Source organism: Somniosus microcephalus, unplaced genomic scaffold (assembly GCF_052327205.1).
Source record: "Somniosus microcephalus isolate GS21.2 unplaced genomic scaffold, FLI_Smic_1.0 unresolved_chr6, whole genome shotgun sequence".
Taxonomy (NCBI): domain Eukaryota; kingdom Metazoa; phylum Chordata; class Chondrichthyes; order Squaliformes; family Somniosidae; genus Somniosus; species Somniosus microcephalus.
The window spans coordinates 31,008,362-31,028,944 of NW_028225184.1; the positions used below are offsets into that span (position 1 = coordinate 31,008,362).

At 41.9% G+C, this 20,583-nt stretch overlaps 1 protein-coding gene across 1 annotated transcript in view; it reads right to left on the minus strand.

Annotated features, from left to right (window-relative positions):
- The window catches only part of LOC147087165 (Fc receptor-like protein 5), a 42,462-nt gene extending 23,198 nt beyond the window's left edge, over window positions 1–19,264 (minus strand). Inside the window, exons 1-2 of the mRNA XM_085978206.1 lie at window positions 19,160–19,264; window positions 1,539–1,571 (exon numbers count right to left, since the gene is read on the minus strand). Coding sequence (XP_085834332.1) covers window positions 1,539–1,571; window positions 19,160–19,190 — 64 coding nt within the window. The 5' untranslated portion in view covers window positions 19,191–19,264. The remainder of the gene's footprint in view (window positions 1–1,538; window positions 1,572–19,159) is intronic.
- Window positions 19,265–20,583: the final 1,319 nt, after the last annotated feature.

Below are 20,583 nucleotides of genomic sequence, written 5' to 3' on the forward strand. Positions count from 1 at the left end.
CCATTACGCAGAGGATGTACGCTGCACTCCTGGCCTTAGTGATCTCATACGTGGCACACAACTCTGCATCGCCAAGGAGCAACTATCCATTCTCTGCATCTCTATACTCTGTATCTATGCGCCCGATGCAATTGTTGGGCCATTATATCCTTCCTGAGGCCCGCTTCATTGATCATAATGCAGTTACTCCAGACGGGGTCTAGCCATAGCTCTGTACAGCTCCAGTTACTCCAGATGGGGTCTAGCCAGACTCTGTACAGCTCCAACTTAACTTCCACCGCCACGTATTCCAGCTCTCTTGAGGTGAAGCACATTATTCCATTAAACTTTGTAATTATCTGTACCTGTCCACTAAATTTTAGCTATCCCTGTACTTCGACCTTTAATTCACTCCATGTTTCCAATTTCCCGAGCTTTATAGCAATTAGAAAATCGAAAAATCTTTTTTGTACGTCCAAAGGGAAAGAACTCACACTTTCTCTCTTTAAATTCCATCTGCTACTGTCTTCCCGCTCACCCAATCAAACAATGTCCCTTTACAACCTTTTACTCACGTGTGCATTATGTACTGTGCAACCTAACTATTTTCGCCAGCGAAATTTGATATATGGCTCTCTATTCCTTCATCCAAGTCAGTTATAAATATGGTGAAAAGCTGAGTTCCCAGTACAGATCCCCGGGGACACCATTATTCACATCCTGCCAATGTGAGTTTAGAGCCATTATCCCTACTAACTCTCTCCAACAAAATAACCATTTCATTTCCTATTCAATATGTTGCCTGCAATTGCACGCATGGCTACTCGAATGCCTTCTGGATGTCCCTATAAATAGCATTCATAGACAGTTGTTTAACTCCAATTAGGTACCTTCTCAAAATAACAATTGGTTCGATAGACGTGATTTGCACTTTACAAATCCATGCTGGATCTCTCTGGTCAGTTCATATCTCTCCAAATGCTCAGTCACGCTGTTCCTAATAATAGATTGTAGTGCTTTCCCAAAACGGATGTTGACTGATGGGCCAAAAATTTTCAAGTTGATCTCTCCTCCCGTCGTAAATAAACAGTGCCTGTTAGTTTCCAATCGAATTGGCCAATTCATCAATCGAGAGACATTTGGAAGTTCATGACTAACGCATCAGCAATTTCCTCACCTAGTTATATTAACCGCCCCCACCCCTCCCGCCACACGCCCATCGGGTAGAAACACTCGGGTCCTGGAATTTTTTTCTATCTTTGATGTCATTATCTTCTCCATCACCATTTTTTTACGTATATTGAACCTAGATATGTCTTCCTATATTTATTGTACTTTTCCTTGAATCGCTGACCAAAATGTTAGAAAACAAAGACATCTCTCATAGTACCTGGGCAATGAAAGCTACTGAGATGCAGACATGCATTACTGCTACAAACTTCACAACATGATGCATTACAGCAATGAATTTCAATTACATAATAACAAATTCATTTATTGAGCAGTTTGAAATTTAATTGCTCAATTTCATTATATTAGAGAAAAGCGTCGACACTAACCTTGAGAAACGATTCTCCGAGCCCCAAAAACCACTAAAAAGAGAGAACATGAATCAGTTACTCAAACACCAAAACCTTTAGCGGCTGAATATACTGACTGACTGCCGTGTATTGTTTTATGGACATTTCACAGTGTGACTGAGTTGGTGACATTCTGGCTCCTTTTACTTCAACTCCCGCTCCAGTACATGAACACATAATGTAGGCAGACACTAATTACAGAGAGTTCCAGATTTACACTACACTTTGTGTGAGAAAGTATTTCCAGTTTTCACTCCAAATTATTTGGCATCAGTTTAGATATCCTGCTCCTTGTTTTAGATTCACCCACCGTGACTGAAGAAATTCTACCGAGATGTTCATTTGCATCTAATTCCAATAATGCACGGCAATTAACAAAATGTGCCCTTGGGCCTAATGACACAAAACACGTGAAATGATAACAGATCCATTTTGTGGCTTTGTGACAACGGCACTGAAAGACAAATGAATGCAACTGCATGGAATGTGGGTGCAAACACTGAGCATCTTTACAGATCTCCACATGCGGCTACACCACGATACAGAATGGCAATGGCAGGGCCGGAGCTCCATTATTGAATGGATTCAGGCATTACCAGGGGCAATTTTGTTTGGAGACGTTGTTGATTAAGAGGTTAATGCAGCTCTGTGTCTTAGTAGTGTATTAGTCTCCGCGCACTGTGCAGATCTCTGTCTCAGTGATATGCTCAGCTCCAGCAGATTGAATGAGGAAATGGAATTAAAATACATTCCTGGATCTGAAAGCTGCCTGAATTATTCACCAGAAAGCATTAGTTGTACAGACAGTACACAGACGCTCAACTATATCAAAGAGCACCTAAAATTGTGATGCAAGACGGAAAAGAGAAAGAAGTATAATCAAATAAAGGAAAATGGTCAGTACTGCAGACAACAGTAGCAGCAGTTAGGTGTGAAAACGGAAGCCTGCGGTTTCAAGCCGAAGGAGCTTTAATTCATAAAAAGCGGCACTTAGCTGCTCACAGAAAGAACAAAGTCTCAGAACCAAAGAAAATACTAAAATATATTTACTACAATATACAGTGACTGTGTTAAAATCATTCTCATCCAGTTTCTCTCTCGAAATCTTTAATGCCCCCGGCATTATCTGTTCATGTTTGAGTGCAGACACTGAGTGGGTTGCTTGACGCGAGTTCAGCAGTGGTGAGCCCGGCAGAACTTTAACCTCCTACCGCACATGCTCGCTCTGCAGCAGGCAACAGATATCAAAGAGCTACATCACGACATTTGGCCGAGGCTTCCTTCAGTGGCCTCGGAGCATTAAGCTGAATGGTAGCGCCAGTACCTCCGCTTGTTGGAGATCAGGGAACACAGCAAGGAGCGGATGTTAATCATTCGGTCTTACTATGATTTATTTCTTAGCTCTGCACTGCAGGCACTTACTGAGCTATCAGGAGACCAATATGCTCCACTATTCTCCTGACAATATACACAATTCTCCAAATCCATTCCAGTAACAAATTAAAAAGTGCCGTATAAAACCGAGAGATGATCATTTACTTCAACTTTTCCAAAAAGGAGATTAGGAGACCCATCAACACCCAGAGAGTGGACACAATGTGGAAAATGGGACCACATGGTGTAGTTCCGGTGAATAGCATAGATGCATTTAAGATGAAACTAGTTGCTAAAATGAGGGAAAAAGGAATAGGAGGATATGTTGATAGTGTCATCTGAATTCGATTGCGAGGTGGCTGGTGTTGTGTAGACCTGTTGGGGCCGAATGGCCTTGTCTCTGTGCTTTTATTTCCATGTAAATCTATTTAATTTCAGGCTGAAATTAACAATGACAGCAAATGCTGTAAACGGAAGCCTGTGGTTTCTGCTCTGAAGCATTTCTCCATTGGCAGGTAGTATGTTAACCCCTGACAGTAAGTACAATACATCAGAATCAAGAATGTATATATACACTTCGAAAAAGTATTTTGTGGCAATCTTTCTTATACACTTTCAACCGTATAATTCATTAATTGGTGTCCATAATTGTGAAAGGACATACTTGCTCTCGAGTCAGTACAAAGAAGGTTCACTCGGTTAATCCCGGGGATGTGGGGATGTACATATGAGGAGAGGTTCAGTAGATTGGGACTCTACTCATTGGAGTTCAGAAGAATGAGAGGCGATCTTATTGAAGCATATAAGATTGTGAAGGGGTTGGATCGGGTGGATGCAGGGAAGATGTTCCCGATGATGGGTGAAACTAGAACTAGGGGGCATAGTCTTAGAATAAGGGGCTGCTCTTTCAAAACTGAGATGAGGAGGAACTACTTCACTCAGAGGGTGGTAGGTCCATGGAATTTGCTGCCCCAAAAAGCTGTAGAAGCTACATCATTACATAAATTTAAAACAGAAATAGACAGTTTCCTAGAAGTAAAGGGAATTAAGGGTTACGGGGAGCGGGCAGGAATTTGGACATGAGTCTAGGTTCGGATCGGTCATGGCCCTGTGGGTAGCGGAGCGGGCCCAGGGGCCGTGTAGCCTGATCCTGCTCCTATTTCGTGTGTCAAATTTTGTTAGATTCAGGAGATGGTTCTGTGATAGTGGATTGGCGGTTAGGATCAGATCAGCCATGATCTTATTGAATGGCGGAGCAGGCTGGAGGGGCCGATTGGCCTACTCCTGCTCCTATTTCTTATGTACTTATGTTCTTATGTTCTTAATTATTGGATAATAATTAAGGAGTCAATTACTGCTGTAAGGAGGGATGATATATTAGCGGGTTCCTCCAATGAGGCCATATGGGTGGAACTTAAAAACAAAAAGGGGGCAAGCACTTTGCTGGGAGTGTACTATAGGCCCCCAAACAGTCAGGGGGAGTTAGAGGAATAGATATGTAGGCAAATCTCAGAAAAGTGCGAAAATAATAGGGTAATAAAAGTGGGGGATTTCAACTTCCCCAATATAAATTGGGACAGTCAGAGTGTGAAAGGCTTAGAGGGTGCAGAATTCTTAAAGTGCAACCAGGAGAGCTTTTTGAGCCAACATGTAGAAAGTCCTACAAGAGAGGGGGCGGTACTGGACCTAATTCTGGGGAATGTAGCCGGGCAAGTGGTGGAAGTGTCAATAGGGGAGCATTTTGGCGACAGTGACCATAATTCAGTGAGATTTAAGGTGGTCATGGAAAAAGACAAAGACGGCCCGGAAATAAGGGTTCTAAATTGGGGGAAGGCCGAGTTTAATATGATAAGGCAGGATCTGGCCAAAGTGGACTGGGAGCAGCTACTTATAGGAAAATCCACATCAAAACAATGGGAGACTTTCAGAAGGGAAGTTGAGAGAGTACAACGTCAACATGTTCCTGTAAAGGTCAAGGGTGGGACCAACAAGCAAAGGGAACCTTGGATGACAAGGGATATACAAAAATGCATTAGAAATAAAAGGGGGGCTTTTGGCAGTTACAAAAGACTAAAGACGGAGGAAGCCCTAGAGGAGTATAAAAAGTGCAGGGGCATACTTATAAAAGAAATTAGGAGGGCGAGGAGGGGCCATGAAATAACACTGGCGAGCAAAATAAAGGAACATCCTAAGATGTTTTATAAGTATATTAAGGGCAAGAGGATAACCAGGGAAAGGGTAGGGACCATTAGGGACCAAAGTGGCAATCTGTGTGTAGAGCCAGAGGATGTAGGCGGGGTTTTAAATGATTTTTTTGCATCTGTGTTCACTATGGAGAAAGACGATGCAGACATAGAAATCGGGCAAGGGGACTGTGACATATTTGAACATATTAGCATCGAGAGGGAGCAGAGGCTAGCGGTTTAAGCAGGCCAAAACGTGGATAAATCCCCAGGCCCGGACGAGATGCATCCCAGGCTGCTGTGGGAGGCAAGGGAGGAGATTGCAGGGGCTCTGACACTAATTTTCAGAACCTCTCTGGCCACAGGGGATGTACCAGAGGACTGGAGAACAGCTAACGTTGTACCATTATTCAAGAAGGGTAGCAGGGATAAACCAGGGAATTACAGGCCAGTGAGTCTAACATCTGTGGTGGGGAAATTATTGTAAAAAATTCTGAGGGACAAAATTAATCTTCACTTGGAGAGGCAAGGATTAATCGGGGATAGTCAGCATGGCTTTGTCAAGGGTAAATCATGTCTGACAAATCTGATCGAATTTTTCGAGGGGGTGACTAGTGGGGTGGATGAGGGAAATGCTGTGGATGTGGTTTACATGGACTTCAGTAAAGCTTTTGACAAAGTCCCGCATAGGAGACTGGTTAAGAAGGTAAGAGCCCATGGGATCCAGGGTGCCTTGGCGCGTTGGATCCTAAACTGGCTGAGTGGCAGGAGGCAGAGGGTGATGGTTGATGGTTGCTTTTGTGATTGGAAGCCTGTGTCCAGTGGGGTACCTCAGGGATCGGTGCTGGGTCCCTTGTTGTTCGTGATCTACATAAATGATTTGGATGAGAATGTAAAAGGTATGATCAGTAAGTTCGCAGATGACACGAAAATTGGTGGGGTGGTAAATTGCGAGGAGGAAAGCCTCCGGCTACAGGACGATATAAACGGGTTGGTCAGATGGGCGGAAAAGTGGCAAATGGAATTTAACCCTGAAAAGTGCGAGGTGATGCATTTTGGACGGACAAATAAGGCAAGGGAATACACAATGAGTGGTAGGACCCTAGGAAGTACAGAGGGTCAGAGGGACCTTGGTGTACATGTACATAGATCCCTGAAGGCAGCGGAGCAGTTAGATAAGGTGGTTAAAAAGGCATATGGGATACTTGCCTTTATTAGCCCAGGCATAGAATATAAGAGCAGGGAGGTTATGATGGAGCTGTACAAAACGCTGGTGAGGCCACAGCTGGAGTACTGTGTGCAGTTCTGGTCGCCTCACTATAGGATGGATGTGATTGCTTTGGAGAGGGTGCAGAGAAGATTCACCAGGATGTTACCTGGGATGGAGCGCCTCAGCTGTGAAGAGAGGCTGGACAGGCTGGGGTTGTTTTCCTTGGAGCAGAGAAGGCTGAGGGGGGACCTGATTGAGGTGTACAAAATGATGAGGGGCATAGATAGGGTAGATAAATAGGAACTTTTCCCCTTAGTGGGGGGGTCAATAACAACGGGGCATAGATTCAGGGTAAGGGGCAGGAGATTTAGAGGGGATTTGAGGAGGAACTTTTACACCCAGAGGGTGGTTGGAATATGGAACTCAATGCCTGAAAGGGTGGTAGAGGCAGGAACCCTCACAACATTCAAGAAGCATTTGGATGAGCACTTGAAATGCCATTGCATACAAGGCTATGGACCAAATGCTGGAAAATGGGATTAGACTGGACAGGGATGGATGGGCGGCGCAGACACGATGGGCCGAAGGGCCTCTTTCTGTGCTGCAAAACTCTATGACTCTATGACTCTATAACCACCACCATGTGTGATGGAGTAGCAGACTGAAACGCCATACTGTCATTTATTTATGCAATTCAATTCAAGTCAATTTAATAAAATAAAAAAGCTGCTTCATATTCCACTAGCATCTTGTAACCTGTATAAAAGCAGATGTGTTGTGGGACATCACAGAAACAGAATGGGATAAATCGGAGGATACTATCAGGCACAATGCAGTTTTGCGATAATTCGATACTTCAGCTTGTTTAAGGCCTGAAAGGAAGTTAGATGGTCAGCTGTTCACTAACATAAGTTCAAGGCCAAGGTGGTGGGTTTCACAGGCACATTAAACAGGAGAAGTGCATGTGTGGGGATAGGAGAGACATTAAGGAAAGATGCAGAATCAGAGCTCAGAGAGGGCGGACCCTCAGGTGTTTGAACGTCGTGACCAGGGGAACTGTGTGATGTAGCATCTGAACTGATGGACTTGATCTTAGAGACTTCATCTTTGTAGAGAGATTAGAGAAGCTGGGATTGTTCTCCTTAGAGCACAGAGGTTTAAGCGGAAATTCACCAGAATGACTTGGATTTGTGTCATTAGAGCAGTGAATGTTAAGTGGAAATTTAACATAAAAGTACCGGGAATGAAGGACTTCAGTTATGAGGAGAGACTTGAGATATACGTTGATCTCCTTAGAGCAGAGAAGGCTAGGTGGAGATTTAGTTGTATGATTCCTGGGGAAAGGGACTTCAGTTATGAGGAGAGATGAGAGAAGCTGAAGTTGTTCTGGTGCAGTCTGCGAGGAACTAAGAAGTGGATTTAAATACAGTTAATAATAGTTTTTGAAAATATTTCAGGCTAAAGCTAACACTGAAAGAAAATGTTGAAAACAGAAACCTATTGTGTCAGCTCAGAAGCACTTTACCTCGGACAATGAGGAATTTAATTTAAGGAGGAAAATACATTTTGACAATATTTCTTTTATGTTTCTGGCCATATAATTAATTAATTCTGTGTTTACCACCACAGATAGAATCAGCAAATCACAGAACTTTCCAGCAGCGCTGGAACCACAGCACCATCGTGTCTGTGCTGACTCTTTGCCAGACCAATCACATTAGTCCCACTCATATGTTTTTTCTTCAAAGTCCTGCAAGTTTTTCACTTTGGATCATTTAGCCCATTCCATTTTGACAGTTACAATTAGAGTTCCATAGAGGGAGTGCAACGATGGTTCAACAGATTGATTCCTGGGATGGGGGGATTGTCCTATGAGGAGAGACTGAGTAGTCTAGGCCTATTTTCTCTAGAATTTAGAAGAATGAGAGGTGATCTCATGGAAATATATAAAATTCTTAAAGGGCTTGACAGGGTAGATGCAGGAAGGATGTTTCCCCTGGCTGGGCCGTCTAGACCCAGGGGCCACAGTCTCAGAATAATGGGTCGGCCATTTAAGACAGAGATGAGGAGACATTTCTTCACTCAAAGGGTGGTGAATCTTTGGATTTCTGTATGCCAGTGGGCTGTGGCGGCTCAGTCGTTAATTATATCCAAGCAGAATATCGATTAATCTTTGGATATTAATTGAATCATGGTGTTTAGGGATAGTGCTGGAATGTTAGATGTCCTACTCCTGCTCCTATTTCGTATGTTTTTATGTTCTTAATATACATTTAGAGATAATATTCCACTTTACATCTCGTAAACTGTAAATTTAGTGGTATTATATACAAACACAATGGATGAAATAGAATGATACAATCCGCCTAATAACCCTGTATTGTGCGGCAAATGTAACTGTGCATTGAAATCAATGTAGTTTGTTTCTGAGTCCAATTAATTTAAAGAAATTAGCCGACTTTGAAACAATAAGAATAAAACTCAATTTTGACGTGAATGAAATCCATGTGTTTTATATTCACCATTTCATTCAACTGAAAATCAAGTCAGCTTGGAGCTTGGTTGGAAATGCAGTAAACTTTAAATTGTAGTAAACAGTGAGGGGGATAGCAGCAGACTTCGGAATAGAGACAGTCTTGTGAAGTGGGCAGGTACATTTAATGTAGTGAAATCTGAAGTGATGGAATTTAGGTAGACGAATGAGGAGAGACAATGTATAGGAAATTAAAATATATTACAGGGCGTTCCGAATCAGAGCGCACATTCACAAATCTTTAAAGGTGGCAGGACCTATTGATCAATATGTTAAAACAACCTTTAAGATCTATTGCTTTAATAGTAGAGACATAAATACAAAAGGAAGGAGGTTTGCTAAACCTTTGTAAATCACAGGTTAGGCCTCAGCTGGAGCATGGTGTCCAATTCTGGCCACCACACATTAGGAAGGATCTCATGACCTTATAAATGATGCAGAGGAAATTTAGCAGAATGGTAGAAAGATTGACAGAAGTTAGTTATGTGGAGAGACTGGTGAAGCTGGGGTTGTTCTCCTCGGTACAAAGCAAGCATGTACCCATAAGGAGGAAATATGGGGCTTCCAAAGCTACAGCGCTTGGATGAGAAAGACAATGGAGGTTAAATTAAATTATGACAAATGTCAATTGCAGAATACAGCAGAACACCAGGTAGAATAGGGAGAGTGCAGGCGGAAATTGAAAAATTACATAAGAAGGGAAAGGGGAGCAAATGGAAACAAATTAGCGGGTAAAATGTATCATTTATAAGCATTAAAGTAATGTTGGGGCCGATTAATGTCAAAAGAGGAAAGATTCTTGTGGAGGCAGAGAGCATGACTGGGGTACTGAATGAATAGTTTGCAGCTGTCTTCACTTAGGAAGATGATGAAGTTAATGTTGCAGTAGATGTACTGGATAGGATAAAATAGATAGCAAGGATGTAGAAAATAAGTTGCCGATATTTACGTTAACAATTCGCACGATCCATATGGAATGTATGCTACATTGCTGAGGGAAGTAGTGGAGGAGATAGCTGAAGGTCTGACCACGATTTTGCAAAGCTCCTTGGAAATCAGAGTGGTGCCCAAGGACTGAATCATTGCAAATATCATGTGACTGTTCAAAAAAGTGGAGAGAGATATACCGGTTAATGCCAGGCTAATCAGTCTACTTTCAGTGGTGGGAAAACTACTGGAGACCATTGTTAAGGACAATATTAAGTCTGACTTACAGAAGCATGGTGTAAAAAGGAACAGTCAACTTGGAGCTGTTCAAGAAATATCATGTTTGACTAACTTGACTGAGTTTTTTGAAGAAATAACAAACAGGCCATGCAGCCGATTTTGTATATCTGGAATTTCAATTAATATCACATAACAGATGCGAAATGTAGAAGCACATGACAGTATAGGCAGGATGGTAAATTGAGTACGTAATTGGCTAAGGGATAAGAGGCAGAGAGTAGTGTATTTGCCTTAAAGAAACAAAACACCATTAAGGGATGCACAGATACAAAAATGGTCAATTTTAATGGAGTGAAACCATCATTTAAAGACAAAGCAAGCACCTGGGTGGAGTCTGTGTACAAATAATGAGCATCTTTACAGATTTCCACATGCGACCATACCACAAAACACAAGGCTATCGTGGAATCTCCATTATGGATTAGATGGAGGCAGTAACGGTAGGAATTCAGATTGGGAAAAAATTGAGTTGAAGAGATAAAGTCTAAATTCTGAGCACCAAAGGCAGCTGCAGCATTGTATTGCTTGAAGGACATTCGTCTCAGCCCACTGTTCAGATCTGTTTCTCAGTGATATGCTCAGTTCCAGCAGTCTGAATGAGGAAATGGAATTGAAATAAATTCTTATATCTGAAAGCTGCCTGAATTATTCACCAGAAAGATTTAGATATACAAGCAGTATACACACGCTCAATGATAGCAAAACGTGCCTGAAGTTGAGAGGCAAGATGCTAAAGAGAATGAAAAATAAGCAAACAAAGGGAAATGCTAAATACTGCAGAGAACAGCAGCAGCAGTTAGTTGTGAAATCGGAAGTCAGCGGTTTCAACTCGAAGGAACTTCAGTTCAAAGAAAGAGGAACAAAGCTGCTCGCAGAAAGAACAGTGTCTCAAAACAAGCGAGACAACTACAATATATTTAGTATAATATACAGTGACTGTATTAAAAATTCAGTTTCTCTCGCGAAGTGTCCAATACCCCCGGCATTATCTGTTCATGTTTGAGTGCAGACACTGAGTGGGTTGCTTGACCTGAGGTCAGCAGTGGTGAGCCCGGCAGAACTTTACCCTCCTACCGCGCATGCTCGCTCTGCAGCAGGCAACAGATATCAAAGTGCTGCATCACGACTTTTGGCAGAGGCTTCCTTCACTGTCCTCAGAGCACTGAGCTGAATGGTAGCGCCAGTATCCGCTTGTTGGAGATCAGGGAACTCAGCAAGGAGCCGATGTTGACCATTCGGCCTTACATTTATGTACTTCTTAGGTCTGCACTGCAGGCACTAACTGAGCTATCGGGGGATCAGTATGCTCCACTATTCTCCTGACAATAAACATTATTCTCCAAATTAAGTCGAGTAACAATTTAAACCGTGCTTTTTCAAACCGAGAGATGATGACTTAGTTCAATTTATCCAATAAGGCCTTTAGGAGACAATTGTTCACGCAGTGATTGGACACAATAAGGAAAATGGGATCACATGGTGCAGTTGCGGTGAATAACATAGATGCATTTAATTTGAAACTATTTGGTAACATGAGGGAGTTAAGAATAGGAGAATATGCTGATAGTGTCATCTGAATAGATTGGGAGGTGTCTGATGTGGAGTATAATCAATGGCATAGACCTTTTGGTGCCGAATGGCCTTGTCTCTGTGCTGTTATTGCAATGTATTCTATTTAATTCTCAGGCTGAATTTCACAGTAACAGTAAATGCTGTAAACAGAAGCCTATGGTTTCAGCTCTGAATCGCTTCACCTCGGACAGAGAGTAATTTAACCCCTGACAGTAAGAACAGTGGTTCAGAACCGAGAATGTGTTTAAACACATTTAAAGAAGTACATTGTGGCAATCTTTCTTATACAATTTCAACTGAAAAATTAATTAATTCTTGTATAATCCACCACCGTGTGCGTTGCTTTAGCCGACTGGAAATCCATACTGTCGTTTATTAGTACAAATTGATTCAATTATTAAAATAAAAATAGTTATTTCATATTCCACCAGCAACTTCCAAACTTGAAAAGGGGATGTGCTTAGGGACATCACACAAACAGAATGGGATAAATCGGAGGATACTATCAGACAGAATGCTGTTTTGCAAGTGAATTACAGTAACTGAAGTGACAATAATTCAATACATCAGCTTGTTTAAGGTCTGAAAATAAGTCAGATGGTCAGCTGTTCACTAAAAATAAGTTCAAGGCCAAGGTGATGGGTTTCACAGGCAAACTAAACAGGGGAAGAGCATGCGTGGGGATAGGAGAGAGATTCGGGAAAGACTCAGAGTCAGTGCTCAGAGAGGGCGAAGCCTCAGAACTGTTTGAGCGTTGTTATCAGGGGAACTGTGTGATGTAGCAGCTGAACTGATGGTCTTGATCTTACAGACTTCAGTTATGTAGTCAGAGGAGAGCAGCTGGGATTGTCCACGTTGGAGCGCAGAGGTGTAATTGGAGATTCACCAGAATGGCACCAGGCCTGAGCAACTTCAGTTATGCGGAGAGATTAGAGACACTTGGATTTGTCTCCTTAGAGCAGAGAATGTTAAGGGGAGATTTATCATAAACATACCGGGAAAGAAGTACTTCAGTTATTAAGAGAGACTAGAGAAGATTAATTTTTTCTCCTTTGAGCAGAGAAGGCTAGGTGCAGATTTGTCAGTATGGTACCAGGGAAATGCACTTAATTTATGAGGAGGGATGAGAGAAGCTGGGGTTGTTCAGGTGCAATCTGTGTGGAACTAAAAAGTGGATTTAATTACCGATAAAAATAGATGATGAAAATATTTCAGCCTGAGGTTAACAGTGAAAGAAAATGCTGACAACAGAACCCCTGGTTACAGCTCAGAAGCGCGTCACCTCGTACAATGAGGAATTCAACCCTGACAGCAAGGGAACGGCATCAGACCCAAGAATGAGGATAAACATATTGAATGAAAATGCACTGTGACAATCTCTCTGATATAGTTTAACCGTATAATTAGTTAATACCTTGCTTACCACCACAGATAGAATCAGCGAATCACAGAGCCTGACAGCGGAGCAAGAGGACATTCGGCCCCTCGTGCCTGTCCTGGCTCTTTCTCAGACCCAAAACATTAGACCCCCTCATATGTTTTTCCTCATAGGCCTGCAAGATTTTCCATTTGACACATTTACACTATTCTGCTTTGACATTTACAATTAGAAGTGCACTAACAGAATGATTCTCAGACATTCAATTATTAATGAAATTGAATTCAAGACACTTATTGCAATTATATAGGGCCCCAGTGAGACCAAACCTTCAAATTGTGTACAGTTTTGATCTCCTTACCTAAGGCAGGATATACTTTCCATAGAGGGACTGCAACGTTGTATCAACAGACTGATTCCTGGGATGGGTGGATTGACCTATGAGGAGAGATTGAGCAGACTAGGCCTATATTCTCTAGAGTTTAGAAGAATGAGAGCTAATCTCATTGAAATATATACCATTCTTACAGGGCTAGACAGGGTAAATGCAGGAAGGATGTTTCCCCTGGCTGAGGCGTCCAGAACCAGGGTTCACAGTCTATAAATACATACTCAGCCATTTAGGACTGAGATGAGGAGTAATTTCTTCAATCAGAAGGTGGTGAATTTTTGGAAATCTTTACCCCAGAGGGCTTTGGAGGCTCAGTCGTTAATATATTCAAGTCCATGATCGATCATTTTTTGGTTATTAAGCGAATCAATGGGTATGGGGATAATGCGTGAAGGTGCAGTGGGGTTCAAAGATCAGCCAAGATCTTGTTCAATGACGGATCAGGCGAGAACGGCAGGATGCCCTATTTCTGCTCCTATTCTTATGTTCTTATGTTCGTAAAATATATGAAGAGAAAATGTTCCACTTTACCTCTCGTAAACTATAAATTAGGGGAATTATATAGAAACACAATGGAAGAAATAGAACTGTACAAACGACTACTACACAACTATTGTGCTGCAAATACAACTGAACATTGCAATCAATGTAGTTTGTTTCTGAGTCCAAATAATTTAAAGTAATTAAACGACATTGAAATAAAAAACTTTAAATTGCATTTGGAAGTGCATGAAAGCCAAGTGCTTTATATTCTCCATTTCTTTCATCTGAAAAGCAAGTCAGCTTGCAGCTTGGTTGGAAAAGTAGTAAACTTGAAATATGTAGTAAGCAATGCGCTGTATAGTAGCAGACTTCCGGAGGACAGAGAGAAACTGGTGAAATGGGCAGGTACATTGCAGCTGACATTTAATACAGAGAAATATAAAGTTTTGGAATTTGGGCAGACGAAAGAGGAGAGGCAGTGTATAGGAAATTATAAAATATTACAGGGCGTTCAGAAACAGAGCGCACATAGAAAAGTATTTAAATGTGGCAGGACTCGTTGATCAATGTGTCAAAAAAATCTTTAATATCTTTTGTTTAATATTAGCGACATAATATATAAAAGGAAAAAGGGTTATGCTAAACCTTTGTAAATCACATGTTAGTCCTCAGCTGGAGTACTGTGTCCAATTCTGGCCACCACACATTAGGAAGGACCTGATAACCTTGTAAACGGTGCAGAGTAAATTTGCCAGAATTGCAGGAGGATAATCAGAATTCAGTTATGTGGAGAGTCTAGTGCATTTTGGATTTTCCACCTTATGGCATAGAAGGTAAACGGAAAATTTACCAGAATGGTAGCAGGGATCATGGACGTCAGTTATGTGGCGGGATTAGTGAAGCTGGGTTTGTTGACCTCATGGCAGAGAAGGTTAAGCGAAGATTAACCAGAATGGTAGCAGTGATGATGAGCTTCAGTTATGTGGAGAGACGAGTGAAGCTGGAATGATTCACATTATGGCATGGAAGTTTAATGGAAGATTAACTAGAATGGTAGCAGGGATGATGAACTTCAGTTATGTGGAAAAACTTGAGATGCTGGGATTATTCACCTTATGACAGAGAAGGTTAAGTGAATATTTACCAGAATGGTACCAGGGATGATGAACTTCAGTTATGTGGAGAGACTAGTGAAGCTGGGATTGTTCACCTTAAGGCAGATAAGGTTAATGGAAGAATAACCAGAATGGTAGCAGGGATGATGAACTTCAGTTATGTGGAGAGAGTTGTGAAGCTGGGATTGTTCACCTTAAGGCAGAGAAGGTGAATGGAAGATTAACCAGAATGGTAGCAGGGGTGATGAACTTCAGTTCTGTGGAGAGACTAATGAAGCTGGGATTGTTCACCTTAAGGCAGAGAAGGTGAATGGAAGATTAACCAGAATGGTAGCAGGGATGATGAACTTTGGTTATGTGGAGAGACGAGTGAAGCTGGGATTGTTCACCTTAAGGCAGAGAAGGTTAATGGAAGATTAACCAGAGTGGTAGCAGGGATGATGAACTACAGTTATGTGGAGAGACCAGCGAAGCTGTGATTGTTCATCTTATGGCAGAGAATGTTAAGAGAATATTGAACAGAATGCTACGAGGGATGATGGACTTCAGTTATGTGTAGAGACTAGTGAGCTGGGAATGTTCACCTTATGGCAGAGAAGGTTAAGGGAATATTAAAAAGAATGGTACCAGGGATGATGGACTTCAGTTATGTGGAGAGACTAGTGAAGCTGGGATTGTTCACCTTATGGCAGAGAAGGTTAAGGGAATATTAAACAGAATGGTACAAGGGATGATGGACCTCAGTTATGTGCAGAGACCTGTGAAGCTGGGAATGTTCACCTTATGGCAGAGAACGGTAAGAGAACATTTACCAGAATGGTACCAGGGATGAGGGACTTCAGTTATGTGGAGAAGCTGGAGAAGCTGGATTTGTTCTCCTCTGTACAAAGCAAGCATGTGCCCATAAGAAGGAAAAATGGGGCTTCCAAAGTTAGAGTGCCTGGATGAGAAACAGAATAGAGATTGCACTAAGCGGAGTTCAGGAGGCTTATGACAAATGAGAATTGCAGAACGCAGCATAACACCAGGTTGAATAGGGCGAGTGCAGGCAGAAATGTAAAAACGATATAAGAAGTGCAAAGGAAGCCCATGAAAACAGATTAGTGGGTAATATACACCTTTAATAAATTTTAAAGGAATGGTGGGGCCGATTAATGTCAAAAGAGGAAATATTCTTGTGCACGCAGAGAGCATGACTGAGGTACTGAATGAGTAGTTTGCATCCGTCTTCACATAGGAAGAGGATGGAGTCCATTTTTGCAGTAGATCTACTGGATTGGATAAAATACATAAAAAGAATATGAAAAATAAGATTGCGTTAATTACATTAACATGTCAGCCAATCCATATGGGAGGTATCCTACATTCCTGAGGGAAGTGGTTGAGGAGATAGCAGAAGTTCTGACCGCAATCTTACAAAACCCCTTGGAAATGGGAGTAGCGCCAGAGGAATGAAGGATTGCAAATATCATGTGACTCTTCAAAACGGGGAGAGCGATACACCTGTTAATGCCAGGCTAATCAGTCCACCTTCAGTGCTGGGAAAACTACTGGAGACCATTGTCAAGGACAACATTAAGTTCTCACTTACAGAAGCAAGCTTTTTTCAAGAACAATTGTGTTTGACTAACCTGATTGAGTTTTTTGATGAAATATCCCTGAGGGCTGATGAAAGTTGTGCCGTAGATTTTGTATATCTGGAATTGCAATTAAGTATCACATAACAGAATCACCCGAACTGCAGAGGCTCATGGTATTATAGGGGCGATAATATATTGATACGAGGGAGTGAGCAGTGGTGAATGGAAGTTTTACTGAATGTGTGGAAATATGCAGTGGTATTCCTCCAAGGGGCGGTATTAAGACCATTGATAATCGTGTTCTACCTACATGAATTGGACTTGTGTATAAGGGGTAACATTTCGAATTTTGCACTGATGGAAAATTTGGCAAGGTTATATATAGAGAGCTGGATAGCAGCAGATTCAGGAGGAAATAGACAGAGTGGTGAAATGGGCAGACTATGACAGCTGGAATTTACTGTGGCTAACAGTGCAGTGAAGCACTTTGGTAGAAACTTCATGGCGAGGCATTATAATACAAATGACAATATCTTCAAGTTGTCAAAGAGCAAAGGTAACTGGGAGCACATGCTGACCGATCATTGAATGTGGCAGGGCAAATTAAAGAGGCAGTTAAGAGCGTGTACGAGATATTTGGCTTTGGAAAAAGATGCACTTAATAGATGAACAAGGAAGTCCAGCTAAACATTCACAAATTACTGGTTAGGCCTCAACTGGAGTATTGTGTAAAATTCTAAACACCGCATTTTAGAAATGATTTCAAGTGCTTCGCGAGGGATCAGAGAAAGTTTCCAGGATAATACTAGGTATGAGTGCCATCCATTGGAGGAGCTGAAATTGCTCTCCTTACAACAGAGTTATTAGCAATATATGGGGCTTTGATAGAGCAAGGAGTGATAAACTGTCGGCAAGCAAAGTTCAAAGATTTCAGATAAACAGCTAAAGTTCCAGAGCGGAGATGAGGTGAAATGATTTGACACAGAGGTTTTTTAAGATCTGGAACACACTACCTGAAAGTGTGATTGAATCAGATTCCATATAATCTTTCATATTTTGCATGGTTATGTGTTAAAACCTCGATCCTGGGACTAAATGTCTTTCTTCTGCACTGTAAGATTGAATGGCTAAATAAATAAGGCCTATCGAGACGACCATGTGTAAACAATTTCAAAAATCCATGGCTGGTATCAGGATGTGCCTTTGCCTTGAAGAAACAAAGCCATGGTAAATGATGCACAGATACACACATGGTCCATTTTGTGACTGAGTGAAACCATTACTGAAAGACAAAGGAAAGCAGCTGGGCGGTGTGTGTGTGAAAAAACTGAGCATTTTTACTGATCTCCACAATCGACCATAGCACGGAAAAGAATAGCAAGGCCACCGTGGAATCTCCCTTATGGAATGAATGGAGGTACTGACGGTGGAAATTGAGATTGAAAAAATGGAGTCTAAGAGATAAATTATCAGCACAGCAGGGCAGATGCAGCCCAGCATTTGTTAGCGGACATTAGTGTCCGCACTCTGGGCAGATCAATATCACAGTCAGATGCTCAGCTCTTGCAGACTGAATGAGGAAAAGGGGTTAAAATAAATTTCTAGGTCTGCAAGCTGCCCGAAATATTCACCAGAAACATTTAATTGCACAGACAGTACACGCAGGCTCACAAATATCACAAAACGCCTTACATTGAGATGAAAGTGTGAAAAGAGAATGAAAAATAAGCAAACAAATGGACAATGTTCAGTCATGCAGAGAAAAGTAGCAACAGTTAGGTGTGAAAACGGAAGGCTGCGGTTTCAACTCGAATGTTCACGGAAAGAAAAGTGTCCCAGAAACAAAGGCAGTGCTAAAAATATATTTACTGTAATATCCACTGTCAGATAATATTGTTCTTCTCCTCTTTCCAAACCTCCTAAATTGTAGAAACATGGAAACGTACGGCACAGGAAGCCATTCGATCCATTGTGACTGTGCCGGCCAGAAAGCATCTTCCTTTGCCCACCGGGTACATTCCTGTTCTTTTCCACAGATTAGCCGGCATTACTGAACCGACAGAAGAACCTTTAAGTCAACCGAACAACATTGTGAAACCGCACACCTCATCAGGTGATATTGTGATTTATCAGACATACTCTTAACCGTTTTATTTCAATTACTCTTATCTTTCCCCTCTCCTTTGTGAAGAAGGAGACTCACCCTGGAACATGGCTGTAAGGGCGGCGGTTTTCTGTTTTGCCCTTGGGGAGAGTGGATACATTGCATATCTGATCTCCGACGCTGCAAATCTCTCACCTCTCCCGAAAACTAATACCACTTGCACTGTCTCAATGTTACTCATGGAGAATTCAGCACAAACAAATATCCACTCTGACAGATTGCCGATCTAAAGTGGTCCACTTAGTTTGCCAGGAGTTGCTTTAATCCACTGAACTACCGGAGATCGGTCACCACCGGATTCAGTCCCACTCTCCTGCTTACATTTGCCCACTCAGTTACCTCGCAGACCCAGAATCCAGCAAAGCAGGTATTAAATTGATCACGACTCACCAAACAGCATTAACATGGCGGCTCTCTCCATGTTCTAGTGTGAGCTAAATTGAGAGATGAGAGCTGTAAGTAACGGCGACTGATTGTTTTGCTCCGCCTCGCAGAAGTTCATACCAGGAAGCGTTGAGACACTGAGAGCAGAAAGAGAGGCTGGCAGGAAGTGAGGTGATCCCCACAATTAAAGCAACAGCACTGAGTTTGTTTACAAGCTGGAATGCAGTACGGATTGGAACGTTGCAAGCTCCAGCGTTACAAAATTTGAATATTAGACAATAATAACCGGCAACAACAATCATTAGGGTTGAAAACGGGCTGCAAAATCGCTACCGCCTCTTTCCACCCTGCGATGTGACAATTCACCCCAAACAGTTTACTATCATTCTCTTCCCTGAAGAACCTTAATTATCTAGTTGACTATGTACGACCTCCCGTTGTTTCCTGTTTATTTTCCTGCCGTCAACTAATCAATTACCCCAATTTAAGATTTAAGTTTCCTAAAGTGGGATTATGAACTCATCACCTGTGAGCACCTCAACAGACTCCGGTCCATTAATCTCGGGGAGTGGTTTGTTATTGCTGTTGGGGAGGATTTACACTAACTTGGCAGGGAAAAGAGCACCAGCATATTCAAGTAGAAAAGAGGAATTAGGTGCATAAAAGAGTGCTTGTGTTAGCTAGTACTAGAGAAGACAGTACTTGAGGCGGTAATAATACAATTTTATGTAGGAGCAGACTAAAAAAGACAATGACAAATTCAGAGATGGGTTTAGAATGCATGTACGTAAACTCTCAACGTGTGATGAATAGCGATTTTGAGCTAAAATCACAAATAGCTGTGTGGCAATATGATGTTGTGGCAAGAACAGAAACGTGGCATTAAAACTGTGAGGACGGGACACTTATTATTCAAGGGTACAAGGAATTCAGAAAAGAGGGCAAATGAAAAAAGGGAGGTGGGATGGCAGTGCCGATTAAGGAAAACATTGTACTGTTGGAAAGTGTGGATGTTCTTGAGGGGACAATGACATAATCCATTTGGTTAGAGTTCAGCAGCAAAGAGCGTATGATGACGGTATTCGCGTATTCTATAGGCCTCCAAAGAGTTAGATTGATATACAGGAGCTTGTGGCATTGCCACATTGGGGAAACACTGTGTGTATGTAGATAAACCTGTAAAATCCCCTTTTAACTGCTGTATTCCCCTCCCCCCGCAAGACAGTTTCAAGCTGAGAGGAATAAGGCACGTTCAGACTTGCCTGCTGCTGATAGAAGGAAAACCAATCAGGTTCCAGCAGGTGACCAATCCGTGAGTCATCACAGGTTTGCGGGCTTCACGAATTCAGTACTGTGTTGTGAGAGTTGGAGTAAAGACCTATTTCTTGTAGCTCGCTGTGTTGCCTATTTCTTTACGTGGGAGACCGTAG